General features: G+C 60.0%; 2 protein-coding genes across 2 annotated transcripts; both read right to left on the bottom strand.

Annotated features, from left to right (window-relative positions):
• Positions 1 to 4,882: 4,882 nt before the first annotated feature.
• SLC39A14 (solute carrier family 39 member 14) lies at positions 4,883 to 10,224 on the bottom strand. The gene is made up of 8 exons (XM_032204005.1): positions 9,961 to 10,224; positions 9,685 to 9,871; positions 7,596 to 7,765; positions 6,999 to 7,121; positions 6,497 to 6,682; positions 6,056 to 6,263; positions 5,294 to 5,478; positions 4,883 to 5,058 (listed from the first exon to the last, which is right to left on the bottom strand). The coding sequence occupies exons 1-8, from the start codon at positions 10,222 to 10,224 to the stop codon at positions 4,912 to 4,914; spliced, it is 1,470 nt and encodes a 489-aa protein (XP_032059896.1). The 3' UTR covers positions 4,883 to 4,911.
• Positions 10,225 to 15,080: 4,856 nt separating this feature from the next.
• On the bottom strand, positions 15,081 to 22,234 carry PIWIL2 (piwi like RNA-mediated gene silencing 2). The gene is made up of 19 exons (XM_032204006.1): positions 22,170 to 22,234; positions 21,284 to 21,394; positions 20,894 to 21,011; positions 20,627 to 20,751; positions 20,468 to 20,548; positions 19,932 to 20,045; positions 19,610 to 19,798; positions 19,405 to 19,489; positions 19,238 to 19,324; positions 19,004 to 19,144; positions 18,793 to 18,906; positions 18,267 to 18,455; positions 18,057 to 18,158; positions 17,835 to 17,954; positions 17,408 to 17,490; positions 17,117 to 17,222; positions 15,921 to 16,174; positions 15,724 to 15,831; positions 15,081 to 15,237 (listed from the first exon to the last, which is right to left on the bottom strand). The coding sequence occupies exons 1-19, from the start codon at positions 22,232 to 22,234 to the stop codon at positions 15,081 to 15,083; spliced, it is 2,349 nt and encodes a 782-aa protein (XP_032059897.1).
• Between the last annotated feature and the right edge of the window lie 527 nt (positions 22,235 to 22,761).

Consider the following 22,761-nt stretch of genomic DNA (forward strand, 5'->3'; position numbering starts at 1 on the left):
CCTGACTTAGAGGGGAAGGGGGTGGAAGGATGGGAGAATAAAGTGGAAATAAAATGGAAATAAAGAATGAAAAGGGTGCTGCTTCCTTTTTTTTTTTTTTCCTTTTTTTTTTTTTTTTCTTGAGGGGAAGGGGATGGAAATCTGTGTGGAAATAAAAAGGAAATAAAAATGGACTGGGTGCTGCTTCCTGGGTTGGAGGGGAAGGGGGTGGAAGGATGGGAGAATAAAGTGGAAGTGGAAATAAAATGGAAATATGAATAATCCAAGGGCTGCTTCCTGCTTTTTAGGGGAAGGGGATGGAAATCTGTGTGTGAAAATGGAATAAAAGTGAACCGTGTGCTGCTTCCTAGGTTGGATGGGAAAGGGGTGAAAGGCTGTGTGAAAATAAAATGGAAAGGGAAAAAAAAAAATGGAAATTGAAATAAAGTGGGTGATGCTTCCTTTTTTTTTTTTTTTTTTTTTTGAGGGGAAGGGGATGGAAATCTGTGAAAATGGAATAAAAATGGACCAGGTGCTGCTTCCTAGGTTGGAGGGGAAGGGGGTGGAAGGCTGGGAAAATAAAATGGAAATGGAAATAAAATGGAAATAATGTGGAAATAAAAAATGAACTGGGTGTTGGTTCCTTTTTTTTGAGGGGAAGGGGGTGGAAATCTGTGTGAAAATGGAATAAGAATGAACCGGGTGCTGCTTCCTGGGTTGGAGGGGAAAGGGGTGGAAGGCTGTGTGAAAATAAAATGGAAATAAAAATGAGCCTTTAAAAATAAAATGAATCGGGTGCTGCTTCCTGGCTTTGAGGGGAAAGGGGTCAAAATCTCTGTAAAAAAATGAACTGGAAAGGGGTAATGATCTCTATAAATATAAAATAAAAATAAATGAAAGGGATAAAAATATATGTAAAAATAAATTAAAATAAAAATAAACTGGGTGCTCCTTCCTGGCTTTGAGAGGGGAAGCGGTTAAAAATCTCTATTAAAAAAAAATGGGAATGGTGAAAAATCTCTGTAAAAGTAACATGAAAATAAACCAAAGGGGGTAAAAATCTCTAGAAAAAAATACAAATATTCTGGAAAGGGGTAAAAATCTCTACAAAATACAAACCAGAAGGGGGTAAAAATAAAATAAAATAAAAATAAACCTCCACCACGCCCTCCCAGCGGCACAGCTTGGGAAATGGGGCGCGGGGAGAAGTCGGCGCAGCCCAGCAGCTCGCGGCGGCCCCAGCAGATGGGTGCCTAAATAAAATTGCTGGCGCTCAGAATAAATAGCACAAAACGCTCGAGCTGGGCTCAGGGACGAGGGTGACCCCGGGTAGCACCGCTTTTGCTTCACCCCTTGGCTTCGGTTGGGCCCCAAGGTGGCACGGGAGCATCAAAATGAGGATTTTGCGGCAAAAAATTAAAATGTGGGGTATTCCTGCAGCAGATGGGAGGAGAGGGAAACCTAAGCCTCGTGTAGGGCCGCTGCCTGACAGCCCTGCTAACAGCGCTCAATCATCGGCGGCGGCGCTGAGGAGGATAAATAGCAAGGCAGGGTTTACTCGGCGACCTTTCTTTGCTGGGGGAGCGTTTTTATATTTAAAGACGACCGCAGAATTTCAGGGTTTGTTTGCCGGAGCTGGGACGGGCTTTCTAAAAATTGTGCCTGCCACTCAGAGCTGGCAGCTCGAGGCCAGCAGTAGAAAAAAGGCCTGGGAAGTGGAGGAGAAAAGCAAAGTATGGTTTTTAATTTCCTCCAGGCGGGGGAAGCAAGGACACAAATGCTGCAGCTCTGAGTCAGGCTCCCTCATGCGAGCCGGAGAGGAACACCACATCCTGCAAACCTCCAAAGCGTTAAGCCTCCCTCCTGCAAAATGCTGGTGTTTGAGGGAATAAAAAATAGAGCAAGGAGGCTTTTTGTCCCAAAAACAAGCCCAGGAGCCACACAGGTGGGAGCGTGGGGACAGCCAGGGGTGTCAGTGCCACCTCCTGCCTGGCACGGGGACATCGCCACTGGAAGGGCCCGATGGCATCGCCCCGTAGCCCGTGCCCGTGTTGGCTTTAACCCATCCCCTTAAAAAAAACATGAATTAGCAAAGCTTCCACCCCTTCCCCAGGGAGTCTGGTCCCGAAATAGCTCGTGCTGTGGGGAGGTTTCCAGGGCTGCTCGACGTCGGCCGGGGATACCGCACGGGGCACGCCTGCCGTCCTCCATCATTACAGAATATATTTTATTTATGGCATTTTACAAATAAGTTTACAATCCACGTGACATAAGTTACGCTCGTTGTTTCGACAAGTATTTCTTACAACACCTGAGTTATTAAAAAATACTGAGATGGAACGTGAGCTTCTAAACGGACACGGAAAGGGAAAGACGGATTAAAACAAAAACAAAAACACATAAAAGCTCGATTTCGGTCACTTTCCCTCCTCGATCTCCCATCCCTGACCTGGTGCCAACCTGCCTGAAGCTGGAGCCCTCTCCCACCTTTGGTGAGAGGAGGTCTCCTGCCCTATAAACCCCACAGCAACCCTTTTTGAGGACCCTTTTTGCGGGCTTCCCCCCAGCTCTCTGCATTGCACGTTTCTTGTGGTTGATTCAGCCGGCAAAAAAAACAGGGTTAAGTTGAAACAAGAACACGGATTCACCATCCTCATAGCGTGTCAAGGGGTCTGGACCAGCCCTGGAAGCCCAGCTCTGGTTTTTACCCCATTTTACACTCTCTAGGACGCAGAGGACCTCCTAGCCACAGCCTGTGAGCGCATTGTGGTCCCCAAGGGACAGCCAAAGGATATTCCCCCCTCGCCCCCAGCCCAAAGGCTTTTCCATCCGTGCACATTGCTGAAACCCTCCTGCCAAACGTGACTTAGCCCTGGCAATGCTTGCACTGCCCTGTGCCCCATGGAAAGCCGCCAGCCCCACACACGGCCTTCCCCAAATGGGACACCGTCCCCAAAATCCAATTCTTCCACATCGTCTCTCAGATGAGGCTGCAGCTCTCTCAGCAGGGAAAAGGCAGAAGCCTTCCCTTCCGATATCAATATCGGAGCTTTGTTTCTGAATCACAGCCCAGAATTTGTCCTGGGAAGCTGCCACACGGGACAACAATCGGTGATCCCGGTGTCTCACAGCACCCACACCACCTCGAGGATGCCAAAAGGGCTCCCTGCTCCTCCATGTGCAGATATTTCACCTTTGGGATTCGGGATGAAGCCCACAGTCAAGGACCGGCCTAGCCAAAGCCCCCAAGAGCAGAGGTGCTGATCCACGAGGGTACCAGCAGAGACCTTGGGACTCGCTGACAACGATTAGGAGCAGAGCAGCAACATCACCCAGCTTTTACCTGAGGCAATTAGGAACTAATTAGCCAGCGACCAAACCAGGTCACGGTGCTGCCGGGTGCTGCTGGCTCTGCCTGCACTCACAGGGGCCGAGGTGGCAGCCCAAATACCTGGCACCCCACATTTTATCTGCCACCTGGGGTGGAAGGGAAGGTGAGGATGTGTGCCCCAAAGCACCGCTCAGAGCCACCAGCACCACTTTGGCCCCCCCATCCGATGCCATACCCACGAGGGTAAGCCGCCCGCCTCGGCTCCCCGGTGCCAGCGTGGCCACGAACTCAAGGCTGCCGGGTGCGGGACAAGGTTTGGGGGAAGCAGAGGGGAAAAAGGGGTGCGGGGAACCTCAAGGGACACTGGCGGGGTGGGCAACATTATCAATATGATAATAAGTCAATTCACCTAGTGAATCTGGGGAAAGCCAGCCCAGAAGCAGAGCTGGGAAGTGCCTGCGACACCCTTCTCTGGCTACTCCCAAAGGCTGCAAACACACAACCTAAAGAGGTTCACAGTCTCTTTTTTCTTATTTTTCTTTTTTTTTTTTTAAAAAAAAAAAAACAACAAACACCACCCTCCCCTCCCCACCCTGAACCTCTGCACCTCGGCAGCAGCAGCGTTTAAAAACGGGTGTCCGTGCCCAGGGGTCTGCGTGAGCTTGGTCACAGTGCAAGGATTTCTTCTTCCCTGGCTGGGCAGCTTGTGGCCGGGCTAAGGGCTGGCCGTCCCTGCTCTTGTGCCCTTCTTGCCAGCACTGCCGCCCTCAAAATGGATTTTTGTTTTTCCTTACAGCAGCAGGGAGCCTCGAAGAGGCAACGGCGTCCTGCCAGCCTTCCCCCGACGCAGCCCGTGCCTCGGGGTGAGCTTTGGTGTCCTCTGCTCCGAGCGCTGACACCCGCAGTGTGCTTAAAACCTCTCCATCCTCCTCGTCCGTCACACGAGGAGCAGGAACGGCCGTGGCCCCAGAGATGTGCTTCTGAAGAGGTTGAGGACGCTGCTCAAACTGTGAGCTCCATCAGCTCCCCGAGAAGCAGCCAGCTTTGTCGTGGTCTCTTTGTGCTCCCCAAGAAGCAGAAGCTCCCCAGGCGTTCCCCTTCCACGCACGGTGGGGTTTGTTGCCCCCACGCATCCATCCCTTGTAGGTGAGCAGGAGGCAGCTGGCGTCCAGCGCTAGCCCCGTCCCCGCAGCCCCATCACACCCCCTTGCCAAAAAGGCTCGGGGAGCATTTTGTCCCATCCCGCCTCTCCGAAAACAAGGAGGGGAGCAGCACAGCTGGAGGAGCTCCTGTCCCCAAATCCGTCCTTCCCGGGAGATGTGAGGAGAGGAGGGAAGGAGATCCTCTGGTCAAGTTCGGTCCTACGGCGAGGGGGGACGTCGCCCCGCTCCGCCTCGAGTCGAAATAAGATGAAGTTTGTGGAATAGCTTTGGAAGCAATGCCTCTGCTGTAGTGCTTCGTGCCCGCACTGGTAGTCGTATGCTTGCAGCAGGAAAAGAAAAAAAAAAAAAAAAAAAAAAAACCCTTCCCGCCCCCCAAAAAAACAAAAAAAAAAAAAATAGAAGGGGGAAAACTGGCACAGGGCTCCGGATGGGCTGGTCCTACCCGATCTGGATCTGGCCGGAGTACATGGTGAGCAGCACCATGATGGTGAAGCCCGTCAGCAGCCCCGCGTTCTGGATGGCGAAGGCGATCAGGGTGCTGCCGTTCTGCTCGTCCTCCCGGCTCACCTCGTTCATTTCGGGGAACTGGGGGGGGGAAAGAGTGAGGGTCAGGGGGATGGCATCACCCCACCAGTGCTCCCCACCCATCCCGGGGTCCTCAGCACCCCCAGCCCAGGAGGAGAAGCGGAGCTGAGCCGAACACCCTAGGGTCCTAGGCGATCAAGCACCCCCCCCCATGCCTTTTTTGAGGCCAAACTGAAGCTCCCACATCAAAAAAACCAAACACAACCCCCTCCTCGGGGTCCTGACCCGCACGCACCATGTCAGCCAGCGCGATGTAGAGGAACATCCCCCCGGCCAGAGCGAAGATCCAGTTGGCAGAGAAGTGGCTGCCAGCCACGATGCCGAAGGCCAAGCCCACGTAGCAGCAGCAGGCCGAGATGAAGTTGAAGAAGAGGGCCTGGCGGATGGTCATCCCCGCGTTCAGCAGGATGACAAAATCCCCTGAACGACACCAGGACAGGGAGCGCCGTCACCACGCGGCACGGCACCGAGGAGCTTTTTTTTGCTCCAAATTCCCCCCGAGCTTCCCCGGTGACCCGGCTTGGCACTCGAGCAAGGATTTGGCACCCCTGCTCGTGCTCCAGAGCCGCTACAGCCCAGGGGATGACGAGGATCCCTCAAAATCCTGCCCTGCTCAGCACCGCGGGCGGCCACCGAGCACCGATGCCAAGCTCTGCCCACGGCCGAGCCAGCTCCCGGCGCAAACCCCAGCACCCAAACCCCAAAACCGCCCTCCCCAGCCCTCCCCAGCGGTGTTGTTGTTTTCCTTCAGATGCCTCCCTCTAAAATTAAAGCTCAGACATCATATTACCTTGGTATTTTTAGCCCCGCGATTACTCACCACCTCGCCTCCCCCCCCTCCCCGTCAGCACCGTTCATTCCACCCCACCACAAACCCTCCTCGAAAAATCAACGGGAAATTTTCCGGACCACGTAAAAAAAATCAGGGAGAGCCTTAAAAAAGGGGCAGGAGAGCCCTGAGAGCACCTTGGGGCCTCTCCCCCGAGGACCCACGTACCCAGCTCATGCGGGAACTCCTCGCAGAGGATGGCCACGGAGGTGCTGATCCCTTGGAAGACGGAGACGGTGAAGGAGGCGCCGATGGCCAGCCCGTCGATGAAGTTGTGGAGGCCGTCGCTCAGGGTGATCATCCACGCCAGCGTGCCGATGTCGGAGTACCTCACCTCCTTCAGCCAGTAGCACGCGCTTTGGGACGCCTGCAGGTCCTGCCACGGGCACCCACACTACAGGGCTCAGCACCCTGCTCTCCATCCCACATCCCCCTCTCCTCGCCGGCTTAAATCCCGCTGGATTTCCACCAATTTTTTGTTTTACAAGCAATTTTTCCACCCGCTCAGCCAGGGGTGGCCGCGGAGACCTCTCCCCAAACCCTCTCCCCATTAAATAATCCTCACGGGTCCCTTTCCAGCTCGGGATATTCCCCGAATGAGGCACCCACCTGGACGGACAGGGAGCCCACGACGACTTTTTCATCCCCGGGGGGGCTCTTGCAGTCCAGCTCGCTGCCGATGTGGGGGATCATATGGTCCAGGTCCCCGTTCTGCAGCTTCTCCGTCACCCCCTCCTCCTGGTCCTTTTTGGAGGGCAGCGCCTCGGGGCTGTAGTGGCTGTGCCCGTGGTGGTGCTGCGGGGTGGGGGGCATCCGCAGGGGTCAGCCACCCCGGCTGGCCCCGCTCTTTCCCACCCAAAATGTGTAAATCACGCCGATTTAACTAATTTTGCCGAAAGGGGGAAACCCAAATTGCTGGGATGTGAGAGAGCACTGTCAAAAAATCGCACGAGCATCCCATTTCTCCATCTAACTAAGTTGGTTTTGGCAAGCGAAGGTTTTATTTTTTGTGCCCAGCGGAGAGCTGGGGGCACAAGGGGGGGGATTTGGGGGTTTCAGCCCCGTGCTCAGGGTGGGGACATCGCTCCGAGCAGCCCCAGCCCGGCCTCACCTGGTCCTTCTGCTTCAGGAGCATCTTCAGGATCTTCTCGGTGAAGAAGAAGAGGTAGAAGCCCCCGAACACCACGGCGGATTTGGAAACGTAGTAATCTTCTTGGGGGTTGAAGCCAAAGGCCTGCGGGTAACGGAGGCGAGTGAGGGGCCAGCAGCATCCCCCCCTCTGCCTCTGCCTTGCCTCCGGGACCATCCTGCTGCTTTCTGACCTCTCCCTACCTGGCTTCGGGGGCTCCAAAATCAGCATCCTGCACCTCTGCTCCCCCCTTAACCCTCCAGCCAAGCCGGCTGCACCCCAAGACCTCGGCTCTGGGGCAGGGCTGCTAAAAGCAGGCTCAAAAAACCTCAAGGCAGAGCCGAGGGAGCGATTCCCTGCTGAAGGAGGGCTCACGGCTACGAAATCCCAGCTCTGGCCGCCATCCCCAGGGGCTTCCAGCCTCCGTACCTCGCTCTCCACGCTCTTGGCTCCCCTCCGACTCCGCCGGCTCCCCCTCCAGCGAGCGCCCAGAGAGAGGAAAAAGCCCCAAAAAAAAAAGAGAAAGAAAGAGAAAGAGAGAGAGGGAGAAGAGGAGAGACCCGACGGTCCTCACCGTACCTCGGGAATGAGCTGGAAGAGGGCGTTGGAGTAGAGAGTTCCAATCGCCAGAGCTATGAAGTAGAGGAGCAGCCGCTTGTAAAAGGTCTTCTTCATGAAGGGCACCACGCTGGCTCCCACCAGCGAGCAGAGGGAGATGACGGTGACGCAGAGGAAACCGTAACCCCAGACTGAGGCGGCCGGGCCAAAAAAAAAAAATACCCCACCCCGGGGGAAATGGGGAGAAGGGGAAGGAGATCAACGCGGGGAAGGGGCGGAGGGGAGAAAGGGATCCCCGCCGAAAGGAAAAGAGAGAGGAAGGGGGGGGGAGAGAAGAGGACATTCATTAGTGATTGCTTGTTCATCCGGAATTGGTTCAAGAGCGGGGAACCCGGCGCTGAGTGGCTCTGGAAATGATTTGTTGGCTTTTTGGGAAGGGTCCGGAGCGAAACCCAAAAAACCCCAAATTGAATCTCTGCCCCCCCCCCCCCCCCCAGGGCAAACAGCTCGCCCTTTTCCGGGCCAGAAACCCGTCCCCAATCCTTGAACCCCCCCCCAATGGGACAGGGGGGGGTCCCTCCAGTGCCACAGAGCCCCGGGGTCCCCGAGCATCTCGCGCGCTCCAGCCTCGGCACCGCGGCACTCGGCACCCCCGGCAGCGAAGGCAGCGCTCGGCTTTGAGGCTCAGCAAACAAAAGCGGCGGTTCTGGAGTCGAAAAGGAGCCTCGAAAAGCAGCTCCTGGTCCGGCAGGCAGGCGGCCAGCACGGGCAAAGCAAACCCAAGAACAAACCCGCGGCAGAGCAAAGGGCGCTCTGCTCGGGGAGCAGCTCAAGCGCAGAGCTCTGGGGGTGGATCTCCAGGAGTTTGGGTGGGCTCAGCTCTGGAAACGTGGAGCACGAGGCTTTTGGGGGTACCCAGCGTGAGAGCCGCCTGCCTGCTTCAACTCCGGGACCGTGCAATTAATTACGCCACAATTAACCCGCAATGTGCCTGTCGGGCCCGTCGGAGCACCAGGAAACCTCGCGTAAGCACAAATCCTCCTGGGAACGTTGCTCTCGTAAACCGACGTTGGGGAAAAAAAAAAAAAAAAAAAAAAAAAGGAGAACAAAAGGAGGCAATTAGGTTTTTTTTTTAAACGCCCTCGGGTTGAGGGTGAAGGTGGCGTTTCGCCGGGCTGTTCCGTGTGCTCTCACGCCCCGATGTGCGCGCTCAGAGCGTTTCCTGGTGCTCGGAGGGGCGAGGAAAACCCTGCGGAGCCCTGTGCAGGGACAGAGGCAAGCCCTCAGCCTCGGAGGACGGAGGGGTCGATTGGATTCGGCGGGGTGGAGGCAGAGAGAGCCACCCTCGGAGAGAGGAGGGAGGCAGGGACTTTCTACCGCACCTCTGGGATGAGCTGGAAGAGCGCGTTAGAGAGCAGCGTGCCGATGGAGAGGGCGATGAAAAACGTGAGGACCCGGCGGAAAAACGCCTTCTGGGTGCACGGGACGATGAAGAGTCCGAGCAGGGAGGCCACGTTAATCATTGACACACTGAGAAAACCAAAGCCCCAAACTGCGGAACGAGAAGAAACGAGGGCCAGACATTACCGAGGCTCTCGGCGAGGGGAGACGGGGAGGGTCCGGAGCCCCCCGAGCCGGGCGGGTGGGAAGGGCTCGCGCCGGCCTCACGGCACCCGAGCATCTCTCCCTTTTGCTCCGGATGCTTCCACTGCGACACAAACCCTGGGTTTTGGTGCGGGGTTGGGGGAAAACGAAGCCACCACCAACCTGCCCTGCCTCTGAGCTGCTTGGAAAAGGTTTTCCCAGCCTTGTGGGGGGGAAAAATGAGCGTGGGGCAGCACCAGGAGGTGGCTGGAGGGCAGCAGGTCCCAAAATTGCCAAGCAGCCCCCGGGGGCTCGCGGCGATGCCCCCTTCCTCGAGCTACCCCGGGGAACTGCGTTACAAGCACGGCTCCGACCCGCACCGCGTGCGACCGGGGACAACGCCGAGCCGCAGAGCTCGCAGCTCGAGCATGCAACAGGACCAAAACCACGTGGAGACTCCCAGCTGCGGTCAAGAGCCCCAAAAAGGGAAGCTCGGGCACCTCGTGTCCTCGGGCTCCTTGCTCACCTTCGGCCGAGCTGGGCCTGCTCTCCTCCGTCTGCTCGTTCTCCTCGTTCTCCAGGTTCTCCGCCGCGCACGCCCCCGACTCCAGCTGCTGCAGGACGCTGGGGCAGAACTCCTGCAGCTCGCTGCGCCCCACGGCCGAGCCCTCGCTCAGGTTGTGGATGGCAAAAAGCTCCGAGGAGCTGAAACACTGCCGAGGAAGGAGACACAGAGGTTGCCTCGAGCCCCCTCGGGGGTGGCCACCTCGGAAAGGGGGGGTCCCCGAAGCTCTTTCCTTACCCTGGAGAGGTTGGCGCGCTGCTGGGGGGGCTGGGAGGCGTTGGCGTGCCCCACTCCCACGTCCAGGCGGTTGAGGAGGGCTTTGAGCTGCTTCAGGCTCAGGGTTTCGCCCTCGCCGTAGCGCCGCAGGAGGTCCTGAAGGAAGGAGGAGGCCGAAAGGGCCGGGGGGGCCGCGGCATCGCCGCCAGCGAGCGCCCGAGGGGCCGGGAGGAGGCAGAGCAGCGCCAGCAGGCAGCAGCCCCGTAGGGTTGAGGGGCAGCTCATGGTGCTGGGGGGGGCTGGAAGGGAAGGAGAGGGCTGGCGTTAGCTTTAGCAGCCCCAAATTGTGTTGGGAGCCCTGAAAATGGGGTCCTCCTGCTGGCCGGGTTCCCCCAAAAAGAGGGGCGCGCACGCAGCCTCCTGCCCCGCGGCTCCAGCAGGAGGTGGCAGCAGAGGACAGCAGATTTCTGCCCAAAAACCAGGGCTGAAGGGGGGAAAATTCTGCACAAACAGCACCCAAAGGCTCCGAGGAGGGACCGGGTGCTGGGTGTTCGCTGCTGCTGCTGCTTCCCACCCCTCCGAGCCCACCTCCCCAGCACCCTGCGCCCCCCACTCACCGCAGCCGCGTGCCGAGGGCTGGGACACGGCTCCCGGGGGCTCCCCAGCTCCGCAGCACTTTGGGGGCCCTACAGGGAGAGAAGGAAAAGGGTCAGAAAGGGCCCGGTCCTACACAGAGTGGCTCAGCAAGCAGCAAATCCCCCGGTGCCAAACGCCCTCCGCCAGCTCCTCCCGGCTCCCACAGCCCCGGGCTGGGCGAGGAGACCGGCGGCCAACCCAAAAAGGGTCCAGGAACGGGGTCAGGGGTGGCGAACCCATTAAGGTTGTACTTTAACCCCGCTAATTACCCCGAACCCTGCTCCTTCCGAGCCCAAACTGCAGGAGCCCTTTCGGATATCTGCGGGGACCCAGCCCGTGCCCTTGCTGCTCCCTTTCATCCGCGCCGAGGGTCAATAAAAGGAGCCCGGGGTTCGCCCTCTGGCACCCGCCGGGTGCACGGGGGCCAGGCACGGCCCCCTTCTTGGAAAAACTCTTCTGGAAGCTGGACGGCGGATTTGGGATTCATGAAAGTGCCCCAAAATTAAAAAAAAAAAAAAAAAATAACAGCTCTGCCCTCCCCGCGCCGAGCCTGGGATTCAGCATCCGCCGCCCCCGTGCGCCCACCGGGGTCCCGGATCCTTTTTGGGGTTTTTTGCCAGCAGCAGCAGGGCGATAAACACCACAGGGCTGTAGGGTGAGGGTTTTCCCACCCCACAACTTTAAACTTTGACCCCATTCCAGCAGGGGACAGGGGAAAGGGACCCACCTGGGGGGGTTTCTGCACCGAGTGCCCCGAGCGCAGCTCCAGCCACGCCGCCGGGGGCTCGGTGTCCTCCAAAAAAACCCAGGCCCGAGGCGTTGCCGCAGCCTGGCCCCACAATTGTTTCCGAAAATAGTAGGATCGGGACGGGGCTGCCGGGCACGGGGCTGCCACGGGGCCGAGGACGAGCCCGGGGGGAGCCTCGGAGCCACGCGGGGTCCCCGTCCCCACCGGGGGCTGGCGCCTCCGCCCCGGCACCCACATTCCTGGGGGTTTTATGGGGTTTTATGGGGTTTTGGGGCTTTGTTCTCCCCTACAAGCTCTGCCCAGGAGCTTTTGGTCTCCTCCTGCCAAGGCTTAGCCTGGATGCCTTCGCTTAACCCCTTCTCCACCCCAAAACAGGGAGGGGGGGCGAATTCCCCAGCCTGGCGGTGCCTCCGCGGAGGTACCCAAAAAAAAATCCCAAACTCTAAACCCTCAACAAGAACCAAACGCCCTCGTTCCTGACCCAAACCCTGCTTTGGGGTGGGTGCTTCCCCCCAAAAAAGGTATGGGGCCACCCGGTGCCACCCCCAGGGCTCAAAGAGACCCCTTAGGGGGTCTCTGCCATCACCCCAAACCCTCCCGACCCCAAATTTTCCCCCAGCTGCCCTACAAAAGGCAGGGGGGGGGTGGCAAACAGGGACCCCCCCCCCGGTGCCCCCACCTCTGGTGACCTTCATGGGCGCCCTCGGGGGTTTGGGGTTTTTTGCTTGGGGTCCCGGCCCCCCAACCCATGGGGACAGCCTCTGGGGGGGCTGGCACGGAGCCCCCCCAAGCCCCACGGGTGGATAACGGGATGGGGGGGGGGGCAAATCCCCTCTCCCCTCTCATTTCCCCTAAATTCACGCCCCAAATTCATCGACCCCGATTGCAACCCCCCCCCCCCTCCAAGGCCTCGCTTCCCGGCACCCTGCGCGGGGATGACCCCAAACCCCCAAAAACCCAACAAAGACCCCCAAAAAAAAAACAAAACCCACAAAATCCCACGGGGGGGGTGAGCCCCAAAATCCTGCATTTGGGCATCGCGAAACCGGGCAGCGGCTTTTTTTTTGGGGGGGGGGGCGCACGGCTGTGCGCAGCCTGATGGGGTGCCGGTCCCTGTACCCCCATCCTAATCCCATCCCAATCCCATTTTAACCCCATCCCCATCCCAGCCCCATCCTAATCCCAATCCCAACCCCCCTTCCCATCCCGATTTCCCCCTTCCCAGCCCAGTTCCCCCCCAATCCCCCCCCAATCCCACCCCATCCCCGTGCCCCCATCCCTACCTCTCCTCCTCCTCCTCCTCCTCCTCCCCCCCCCTCCCCAGCACGGCGCAGGCTCCACTGACGTCACCGCAAGCCCCGCCCCTTGCCCCGCCCCCTGCCCCCCCCCGGTCCCATTTTCCCCCCCCCCGATCCCATTTCCCCCCCCCCCAAACACGTGGCACCGGGAGGGGGGGGCGCGGAGCATCCCCCGGCCCCATAACCCTGGGGGGCGCGGACCCCCCCCCCCGACCCCCCCCACCAGGGGGTGGGGACCCCCCGGAACCCCCCCCCCAAAAAAAAAAAGGGGGCAGGGCACCCCCATTGACCCCCACCCCAAAAAAAAAAAGGGGCAGGGCGCAACCCCCCTAAGCATCCCTTGGGGATATGGGGGACCCCATTGAGCACCCCCAAAAGGGGTTGGGCACCCCCAGACCCCCCCCCCCAAAAAAAAGGGGCAGGGTACCCCGTTGACCCCCCCCGAAGGGACAAAGCACCCCTAAACCCCCCCAAAATTGGCTGGGCACCCCCAGACCTCCCAAAACGGGCAGGGTGCCCCCTAGACCCCCCCCCAAGCAGCCCCTAAGGCATGGGGTACCCCACTGACCCCCCCCAAAAGGGGCAGGACACCCCCAGACCCCAATAAACAGCCCCTAAGGGTATGGGGCACCCCAATGACCCCCCCAGACCCCAATAAACATCACGTGGGGCATGGGGCACCCCAATAAACCCCCCAAAAAAGGGGCAAGGCACCCCCCCGACCCTAAAAAATATCCCCTAAGGGTATGGAACACCCCAATGACCCCCCCCCCCGACCCCCAAAAATATCCCCTGGGGGCATAGGACACCCCAATAACCCCCCCAAAAAGGGGCAGGACACCCCCAAATCCCAATAACCCCCCCAAAAAAAGGCGCAGGACACCCCCAGACCCCAAAAAACATCCCCTGGGGACACGGGGCACCCCATTGACCCCCCCCAAAAAAGGGGCAGGGCCCCCTCACCCCCCCCCTTTTCCCCCCCCAGCAAAGGACAAGCGAGCCTTTCAGCTCCCACCACTAATTAACGCCGCTTCATTAAAGCCAGCGGGTTATAATTTAAGGCCGGGAGGCTCCGGAGGGGATGGGGGGCAGCCCCCCTATTACAGCTGGGGGACAAAGGGGGGGTCCCACGCACCCATTCACCCCCCCCCCAAAAAAAAAAGATAAATAATAAAACCCTGCCACGCACCAGCTGCCGCCTGCCCGGGCTGCCAAAGTCCGGGAATGAGGATAAATCATTAACGAAGCGGAAAAAAAAACACGGGGCAGGACTGGGGGGGGCACCTACCCCGAGCCCCCACCCCAAAAAAAAAAAAAAAAAAAAGGTTGGCCCCCCCAGGCACCGCCAGCACTCACCCAGAACCTAAATATTTGCTCAAAGGGTTTTGGAAAGGGATGGAGAAGGGCAGAGCACAGGGGGTGCTGGCACGGTCCCCAAAGTGTCCCCAAAGCTGGTGGGTTTGTCCCCAAATCGGTGGTTTTGTCCCCAAAATCCCCTGGCCAGGAGGAAGGCGGGGACCCCCCTTTGGAGAGGTGACGGCGCTGCGCCCCTCCGCGCCCCCCCCCAGCCCCAACACCGAGGTGCTGCCAGGAACAGCTTTATTGAAGCGAAGGGAAACCTGCGATTACAGCCAAAAAAAGGAAAAATAAATAGCTTTTTTTTTTTCTCTTCTTCTTCTTTTTTTTCCTTTTCCAAACTCTGAACGAAGGGCGGAGGGAGGGGGAGGGGGGGCTGGTGCCTGCTCTCATCCTGCCCCTGTTTGCTCAAGGGGGGGGGGGCGGTCAGGCAGGCTCAGGGTGAAATTGGGAGGGTTTTTTTGGGGGGGTCCCCAACAGATTCAGGCTCAAAGGGCTCCCGCTTTGCTCCTGCCACGGGGAGGGAGGGGCTGGAAGAGCTGAAATGCTCAAATTTTGGGTTTTGGGGATATTTTTGGAGCTCTCCTAGCAGCCCGGCGGCTGAAATTTTGGGTACAGACTAAAATAAATATGATAAACAAAATAAATAAATGGAGTAAATAAATAAATAGGGGGGCTCATTAAGCAGCCGAACTGGAACGGGATTTGTTAAAGAGGAGCAAAAAGAAGGAAAAAAAAATAAAGAAATGGGGCAAAAAAAATAAAAAGCAGCAGCTGCTTCGTGGGGCACAGGCAGGAGCTGAGGGAAATAAATGGAGGTTGGGGGTTGGTGCCCAGCACCAAACTGGGCACGGGGTGGTTTGTCCCAGTGCTCACCAGTAAGGCCGGAAGTAGAGCGGAGGCTGGAGCCTCTCCGTGGCCGAAAACCCCCCTTTTTCTCCCCAAAACCAGAAGCTTCCCCAAGACGAGTGCCGTGAGCGCAACGACGGAAAGGAACGGACGAAACCAGCAGCGTGTGGAAAAAAAAAAAAAAAAACACAAAAAACCACCCCAAAAAGCCCCAAAACCAAACCCTGAAGCCCTTTTGGGGTCGGAGGGGGGGCTCAGAGGAAGAAGAGCCTGTCGCAGAGCTGGGGGGCCGGCTCGTGGTGCAGCACCTGCCCCGCCAGGAACGCCAGCTTGTGCGCGTACTTGCAGGGCGCCGGCACGCGGATGGTGCCCGGCCAGTTCCAGTAGAGGTGACACAGCTTGAAGGTCAGCCTGGGGACGGCAAGGAGGACGCGTCGGTGCTCGTTTAGCTTTTTTTCCCCTTTTTTTCCCTTTTTTTTTCCCAAAACCAGCCCTGCATCAAGAGGCAAGGAGGGGTGCCGCCAGCCGTGCCGGGTGGCCGCTCCGCGCCGTTTCGCCCGAGCGCACGGGTGCAAGGTCGGGCTCTGCCTGAGCTCTGCCAGCTCCTGATTGCGTTAATTACACGCCTGCTGCTTGGGCCACTTCTGAAACCACGGCAGCTCCCCCCCAACACCACCCCAGGCAGCTTTTTACCCCCATTTATAACCCATTTCTTGCCTGGAGGTGAAGCAAAACGGCTCCAATCCTCCTCGCCCCCTCGCTGCCCATCACATCAAATGGCATTGGTGTCCCAGCCAAATGACAATGACAATTGAGCCCCAGCCAGGCCCTCGTTGCCTTCCCACGGGATTTTTTCCCCAAAATCCTTGGTTTTGGCTGCGGGAGGGCTGTCCTTACCTCTGCAGGTGCTCAGCGCTGAGGTTGGCCGTGTTGAGCACGCAGACGTAGCGCGTGGGGACGCCGCAGCCCTGGCGGGCACGGTGAGCCAGCAGGTAGAAATCCTGCCTGCAAGGGGAGGAAAATTAAAAAAAAAAAGAGGTCTGCGAGAGGCAAAACCATCCCAAAACGCCCAGCACGGCCCTCCCAGTACTCACCAGTCTGTACTGGTGATGGTGTGGTCGATGACCGTCCCCGCCGGGGGGCACGCCAGCCTCTCCGAGGTGTCGGTGTAGAAGTTGGTGCTGATTTGCTTCTGCACCACCACCACCACCATGCTGGGCTGGTAATTCTCGAAGGTGTCGAAGCATTTCTGCAGCTGGGGGATCTCGTATTTGACCACCGTGTCCAGCTGCCCGTCCGAGACGCCGTCCCGGTACACCACGATCTTCTTGGGCAGGCAGTGGTTCATCTGAGGGGGGGGGGGGCGCAGGGGTCACCCCATCGCCCCCGGCACAAGGTGGGGCAGGGGCAGGCATAAATCCAGCCAGAAATTGGGTGCTCGACGCCCAACCGGCCCCCAGGAGGATGAATTTCTGCCACCCTGCCAGTTCCACCCATCGCCCTCGACCTGGGTTGGAGCACCAGCGGCATTCGGCCTCGGCAACCCCATTTCTGAGCAGATTTCCCCATTTCTTTCCTCATTTCCAAGCAGATTTCCCCCATTTCCAGGCACATTTCCCCCATTCCTTTCCCCATTTCTTAGCACATTTTCCCATTCCTTCCCCCACTTCCTAGCACATTTCCCCATTCCTTCCCCCACTTCCTAGCACATTTCCCCATTTCCTTCCCCATTTCTTTCCCCATTTCCTAGCAGATTTCCCCATTTCCAAGCAGATTTCCCCCATTTCCAAGCAGATTTCCCCCATTTCCAAGCAGATTTCCCCATTCCTTTCCCCATTTCCTAGCAGATTTCGGAGAGGTTTGCGGGGCAGAAAGACGCACCGCCTGCACCAGCACTGCCCACGGGCAGCAACCTCAGCTTTGGGGTTTTTCTCCAGCACTTGCAGAGGGGCAGAAAACACCAAGAGCTGGCAGAGCCCGGCTGCCAAAACCCCCCTGCAGCCCCGGGAGCCGCTCTGATTCCCCCGTTTGCCCCCGCTGGGGACCAGGACGGGGCTCGGTGGCACCAAAAGCACCAACGTGGCACTCGCCCCGGTGCAAAGCGATCCCGTGGGCAGGTCCGCACGGCCCCGAGATAAGGCGAGCCTCCTGCAGAGGTCACCTCCAGTCCAAAGGCTGCCCCGAGGCTGTTTGCTCGCTCAAAAATTAATTCAGGTTGGACAATTTCAGGCGTTTTGGCACCGAAATCCTCGGGGCTTTTTGGGGAGCCGGCCCCCGGTTTCGCCCTCACCTCGTGGAAGCGCTGCAGGGCATCGGCCAGGCAGAGCCGCAGGCTGTCGGCGATCTCCTGCTGGGGCATCTGGAAAACCACCCTCGAGTACCACTTGGTCAGGACCCTGCGGGCAGCGAGCCAAAATCCGGGGCGGTTGTGCCACCACCCAGCCCAGCACGGGGGCACGGAGCCTTTTTTCCCCAGCCCGAGCCGGTGCCAAGGGATTTGGCACCGCTGGTGCCACGCTATTTATTTTTTTTCCCCCCTCCAGGGAAGGAAAAGAGGTGATGGGGTGAGGGCACCACGTACTGGTTGATGCTGGCGACGAAGCCGATGACGGAGCGCGTCCCCCTGCCGTGGCTGACGTCCATCCCGATGACCATCAGCTGCTTCTGGGGGGGAAAAAACAAAAAAAAAGGTCAGGCATGAGCACTGCGCCTCGCTTTTGGTGTCTGCCTGAGCCCCCAGCCCCAAGCTGAATGCACAAAACGTGCCAGGCCAGCTCTGTGGATGGTTTATCCACGTTCCCCAAGGGAATCCCATCCCCTCGCCCTACACAAAGGCATCGGGGAGGGACTGAATGCCCCTTTCACTCCAGGGAACAAGGGAGCTGCTGTGCACGCACGTGCCAGGCAGGCGAAACACAGCCCAGGCGCACGGCCCCGCTGCCTGCACGCCTCCTGCACGCTCCCCACGCGCACCGAGGGTCCCCCCCCGGCACCGCCGTGCGCCTCACCAGGGGGACGTCGATCCCCCAGAGCTCGCCCCCCAGCTTGCAGTTGATCTGCAGCAAAACCTTCTGGACGATGCTCCTCAGCCTGCTGGGCTGGCCCGTCAGGGACTGCACGTTGATGACCTGCAAGAAGAGGAGGAAAGGGGGGGAAAAAAGGCAAAAAAAAAAAAAAAAGAGGTTGGAGGAGCCGCCCCGGGGGCTGGGGTTGCTCCGTCCTGCACCCACCTGCGAGGGCACGGGGGACTGCACGCAGCACAGCTTCTTGATGGCGCTGTACAAATCCTCCTTGCTCTTGGTGGTGATGCAGAGCAGCAGCTGCACCTTGTCCTGCAGCGGGGCACAGCGCGGGGAGCGCCCTGAGCACCCCCCCGGGGACCCCCCCTCCTTCTTCGAGGGGCTCCCCAACCCTTGGCGGACCCCATCCCCGGGTCCCACCTCGCTGCCCAAAAGGCCTCGGATGGTCCTGATGTAGGTCTCGATGCGGTCATCCTTCAGCTCCACCAGGGCTGGGGAGTTGACGTGCATGCCGATGGGGCCGCAGCCGCTCTTCATGGCAGCCACCAGCTCCTTCATCAGGTCCTGCAGGCGCCGCGGGTAGACGAGCAGCCAGTAGTTCATGGCAACCTACAGGAGAGGCAGGGACAGAGGCACGGATCCCCAAACACGGCCCTGCCTCTCCCACGGGGAATTTGGGGATGGGGAGAGCGTCCCCTGGGCGCTGCTGCAGCCGACGAGGAGGAGGAGGAGGAGGAGGGAGAGCAGCTGCTCCATCCAACCTCCTCCAAAAAAAAAATAAAAAAAGAGGCCAGGAGGCAAAGCCAAAAAAAACAAGCCGAGGTTTTCAGCTGGAACGCGGCGCCGTGTCCAGACAGGCCGGGAGCAGCGGGGTGCCAGCGCCACGAGGACCCATCCCAGCTCCCAAAACAAAAGGCAGGCTGTTCCGCGGGGCGCGTGCGCTCACCGTGGAGATGGAGGCCTCCCGGGACACCTCCTTGCTCCAGCTCAGGTCCTCGGCGGGGAAGAAGGAGCTGTGCCTCAGGTTGATCCTCTCCGTGGGCAGGACGCGTCCCTGGGTCTGGGGGGGAGCAGAAGACAACGGGGGCAGCTCCAGGGGGTGCTCCAGGGGGTGCCCGGAGCCGTGCCGCTCGCCGTGGCCGTGGAGAAGCCCTTACCCTGTGGATGTCCTGGCCCAGCACCAGACCCCAGCACATGAGCTCGTGCGAGGCCTCCTGGCTCTCCTGGATCCGTCGCAGGAGGCTGCAGAGGCACTCGTAGTGCTGCTGGGGGCTCTGCAGCATCTCACGCATCACGTCCTGCGGGCACGGGGTGGTAAAGCCGGGGGTCACGGCGCTGCGCCCACCGCCCCGTGTGAGATCGGGGTCTGATCCCCCTTCCCCGAGGCTGACCTTCAGCATCCGGGTGTCCTTCTTGATCTCCGTGACGCCGGTCAGGAAGGTGAGCTCCGGCACCAGCAGGATCATCTCCACCTGGGGCTGTGAGAGAAGCCAGGCTGTGCCACGGGGCAGGAACACGTCACCAGCTCCCTGCCCAAATCCCTGTGTGCCAGGCTCACCTTCCTCCCTGGCATCCTCTTCTCCTTGGGCCTGTGGATGAGCAGCGGCTGGTCCAGCTCCCTCACCGTGATCCCGTACGTCTTGCTAAAGGAAAAACCAGCAAAAATAATAAAATTAATCATAAAAAAAAGGTTTCCTTGCTGCTCACCAAACCGAGAAAAACCACCTCGCCACCCCAAGGCGGCGCGTCCCGAGGCTCCCCACCTGTAGTAGTCCACGAAGGTGATCTCCTCGCCGCTGGCCAGCGTGAAGCTGTCCCTGGGGGTCCTGTCCCAGTCGATGTCGTCGATGCGGTAGGTGCGGTTGTTGTAGCGGGTGATGACCACGCTGCCCACCAGCTGCTTGGTGCACTCGTCCTGGAAGCCGGCGGCGCTCTGCTTGTAGATGGCGTGCCTGCGGCGGGGAGGAGCAGGAGCCCCGGGGCCGTGCACTCAAAAACGAGCCACGGGGAGCCAGATGGTGGCTCGTGGCTCCTGGAAAGGTGTTTTTTTCCCCACCATCTGTTTTTTTTTTTTTTTAATCTTACATGGAAGCCAGGACGGAGTCGCTGCGGATCACCTTGTGCACGGTGTCCACTTGCAGGAAGAGCCCGCCGTCCCTCCGGCGGATGCTGACCGAGTAGCCCGGCCAAACCTGCAGCCTGAGCCGAAGGGAAGCAGCACAGCAGCACCCGGGTTACACCCAGAGCAGAGCCAGAGGCCGTGCTGCTGGCCAAAGAGTGCTCAAACACACACACACACACGAATAATTTCCCAGCTGGCTGCCAGCTCTCAGCTAATAACCCCTGAAAGCGGCGCTCTGAGGTCACACTCGCCAGAGCTGGCCAAGAGCAGGGTCAGAGCTGCCCTGCTCCCGGCTTCCCAGCCACGTGCTGCCGCAGCAGAGCTGTCTGCAGGGCTGTATGGACGGGTGTGAGACCCCAAAGAAAAATTCCCACAGCCCCAACCCAAGGATGCTCCTCAGGAGCCCTCGGCGCCGTGTCCAGGGTGGTGTTTCTCTCTAGGGACAGGGACGGCCCCAAATCAGCATGAAATCCCCCAAAAAAACGTGTCCAGCACCCACCTGTAATGCTGTAACATGCTGGCCTGGGAAGGGTCAAAGAAGTTTCTCCCCACCAGCTTCATGTCCAAGATCCTCATCACCCTAAAAAGGGGGAAAATGAGGCAATTTTGGGCCACGGGAGCTGGCTGGGGCTCGAGGAGCGCGGCCGCCCGGCCTCACCTGCGGAACACCACGTTGTAGAAGGGGATGCAGAGGTCGGAGCTGGGCTCCAGGACCTTGGTGAGCTGGATGGTGATGCTGACCTCCTCCCCGTCCGCCCTCCTCCGAGCCTTCAGGCTGACCGGCTGCGGGGTGAGAGGATGCTTAGAGTTGGGCAGGAGGGATGCTCGGCGCCCCAACACAAGGGTTGGAGGTTGGAGACATCCCCGAGCCTACAATTTGGGGGAAAATAACCTCCTGGGGGGTGTGACAGCTCCAGAATGATACCTGAGGCAGCAGGATGGGCAGGTAGAGGATGGAGCCGTCGAAGGCGGTCACGTCTCCGGTCACCGAGCGCTGCTCCTTCAGCATGGCGAAGCGCGTGCTCCTGCACTCCACCTCGGGGCTGCGGACACGGGGAGGCAGCACTGCACCACCCAGCCTCTGCTCGCCTTCCCCGGCCTCTTCCCTCACCCCCTGCCCCCTGCCAAGGCTTTGGGAACCCGGCGAGGGGAGAAAAACCGGAGCCAACCCTCTGCGGCGCTCCCTGCCCGCGCGCCGTGGCCGCGCCGGCCGCTCCATCTAGCGGTGGGGATAGCCGGGTGTCCCGGGGGTGGGGGGGCTGCTAATTAACCGTGGCGTTTAATTAATTATCCCCACCCTGAGTGCTGCTGCTACCTGAAGGTGACGTGGTACTGGTAGACGGCCTCGTTCTGGCAGTGGATCCGCACCGAGTTCAGCCCCACGGGCACCGCCGTGCCCCTCGCCGCCGCCTTCGCTCCGGGTGCCCTAGGAGAGAGGAGGGCGCAGAGGCAGGAGGGCGAGCGAGGTCCTGGGGAGGGGTGGGGGGAGGTTGCCCCCCGAGGGGGGGGCTCCACGCCAGTCACTTACTGTCTGCTGGTGGCCGGGGGGGGCTCCGGAGAGGACAAGGGGCCGGGTGGGCGCAGGGTGGGCTTGGTGAGGGGCAGCACGGTGGCTCTGCCGGGGGGGGCGGCGGGTGGCGCGTCCCCTCTGCCTCGGTAAAGGATCCTGTGCCGCCCCCCCAGAAAATGTGGGGAGAGGCTGAGGGGCGCTGCCACAGCCCCCCCAATTTGCTGTACACCCCCCGCAATGAATTTGGAGGCCGGGCACCCAGTCCTCCCGACTCACCGGCCCCGCGTGGGCAGCACCAGCTCCCCATCGCCGGCACCCACCGCCGGACTGGGCTGTACTGGGGAACCCTCCGCAGCCTTCACCGCGCTGGCAGCACCACGGCCTGCGGGGAAGGAGCGAGGCTGGAAAGGGGGAGGCTCAGGGAGGCCGGGCAGACCTCCGCCACCCCCCAAAACCCTCGAGGCACGGTGACCTACCGAGGGGTGAACCCCCCGGTTCCTGCGAGGGGCTGGGCTGCGTGCCGAAACCCAGGCTCCAAAAAAGCGAGGAGAGAGACGCGGGAGGCACGGCGGAGGCTGGGGGCACCGCGGAGGCTGGGGGCACCGCAGGCTCTCCGGGGAGGCTCGGGGGGCTCCGGGGTCTCCCGGGGCTTCGTGGGCTGCCGAGCCCCGGCTGTCCCCGAGCCCAGGACGGGCTGAGGGCCGGGGTCCCCCTCATGCGGCCGGGGGGGCGGCTGAAAGGCGGCGGGGGCTCCATGGCGAGGCCGCCCCCGGGCGAGGCGAGGCCGCCCCGCACGCGGTTCAGCTCTCGGGGCGCGCCGGCGCGCCCCGCGCTCGCTTCTCATTGGCCGCGCACCCGCCGAGCCGCCACGCGATTGGTCCGCGGTCGGCGCGCCGGCGCGGAAAGGCCACGCGGCGAGCTACGGGAAAGGGGGCGGGGGGTCGGGGCTGGGGGGTAACTGGGGGGGAGGTACGGGGGCAGTTATAGGGGGCTGGGGGCAATTGGAGGGGCAAGTAAAGGAGGCTAGGGGCAAATGCATGGGGCAGGGGGCAAGTACAGGGGGCAACTTTGAGGGGCTGGGGGTAATTAGAGGGGTAAGAACAGGGGGCTGGGGACAATTGTAAGGGGCTGGGGGCAATTGTAAGGGGCTGGGGGCAATTGTAAGGGGCTGGGGGCAATTAGGGGGGCAAGAACAGGGGGCGGGGGGGGGTAATTGGAGGGGCAATTATGTGGGGCAGGGGTCAAGTACAGGGGTTATTTGGAAAGGGCATGGGGTAATTGCA

This window comes from Aythya fuligula, chromosome 27 (genome assembly GCF_009819795.1).
Source record: "Aythya fuligula isolate bAytFul2 chromosome 27, bAytFul2.pri, whole genome shotgun sequence".
NCBI classification, from domain to species: domain Eukaryota; kingdom Metazoa; phylum Chordata; class Aves; order Anseriformes; family Anatidae; genus Aythya; species Aythya fuligula.

Coding starts and splice junctions, on each gene's coding strand:
- SLC39A14 (XM_032204005.1), bottom strand. CDS start 10,224: ATGAGCTGCCCCTCAACCCTACGGGGCTGCTGCCTGCTGGCGCTGCTC. Junction 9,872..9,960: donor AGCGCGCCAACCTCTCCAGG/GTAAGGAAAGAG, acceptor CTTCCTCGGCAG/TGTTTCAGCTCCTCGGAGCT. Junction 6,683..6,998: donor TCCTGAAGCAGAAGGACCAG/GTGAGGCCGGGC, acceptor CCCACCCCGCAG/CACCACCACGGGCACAGCCA.
- PIWIL2 (XM_032204006.1), bottom strand. CDS start 22,234: ATGGAGCCCCCGCCGCCTTTCAGCCGCCCCCCCGGCCGCATGAGGGGG. Junction 20,549..20,626: donor TACAACGTGGTGTTCCGCAG/GTGAGGCCGGGC, acceptor CCCCCTTTTTAG/GGTGATGAGGATCTTGGACA. Junction 16,175..17,116: donor CCCTGCAGCGCTTCCACGAG/GTGAGGGCGAAA, acceptor CCCCCCCCTCAG/ATGAACCACTGCCTGCCCAA.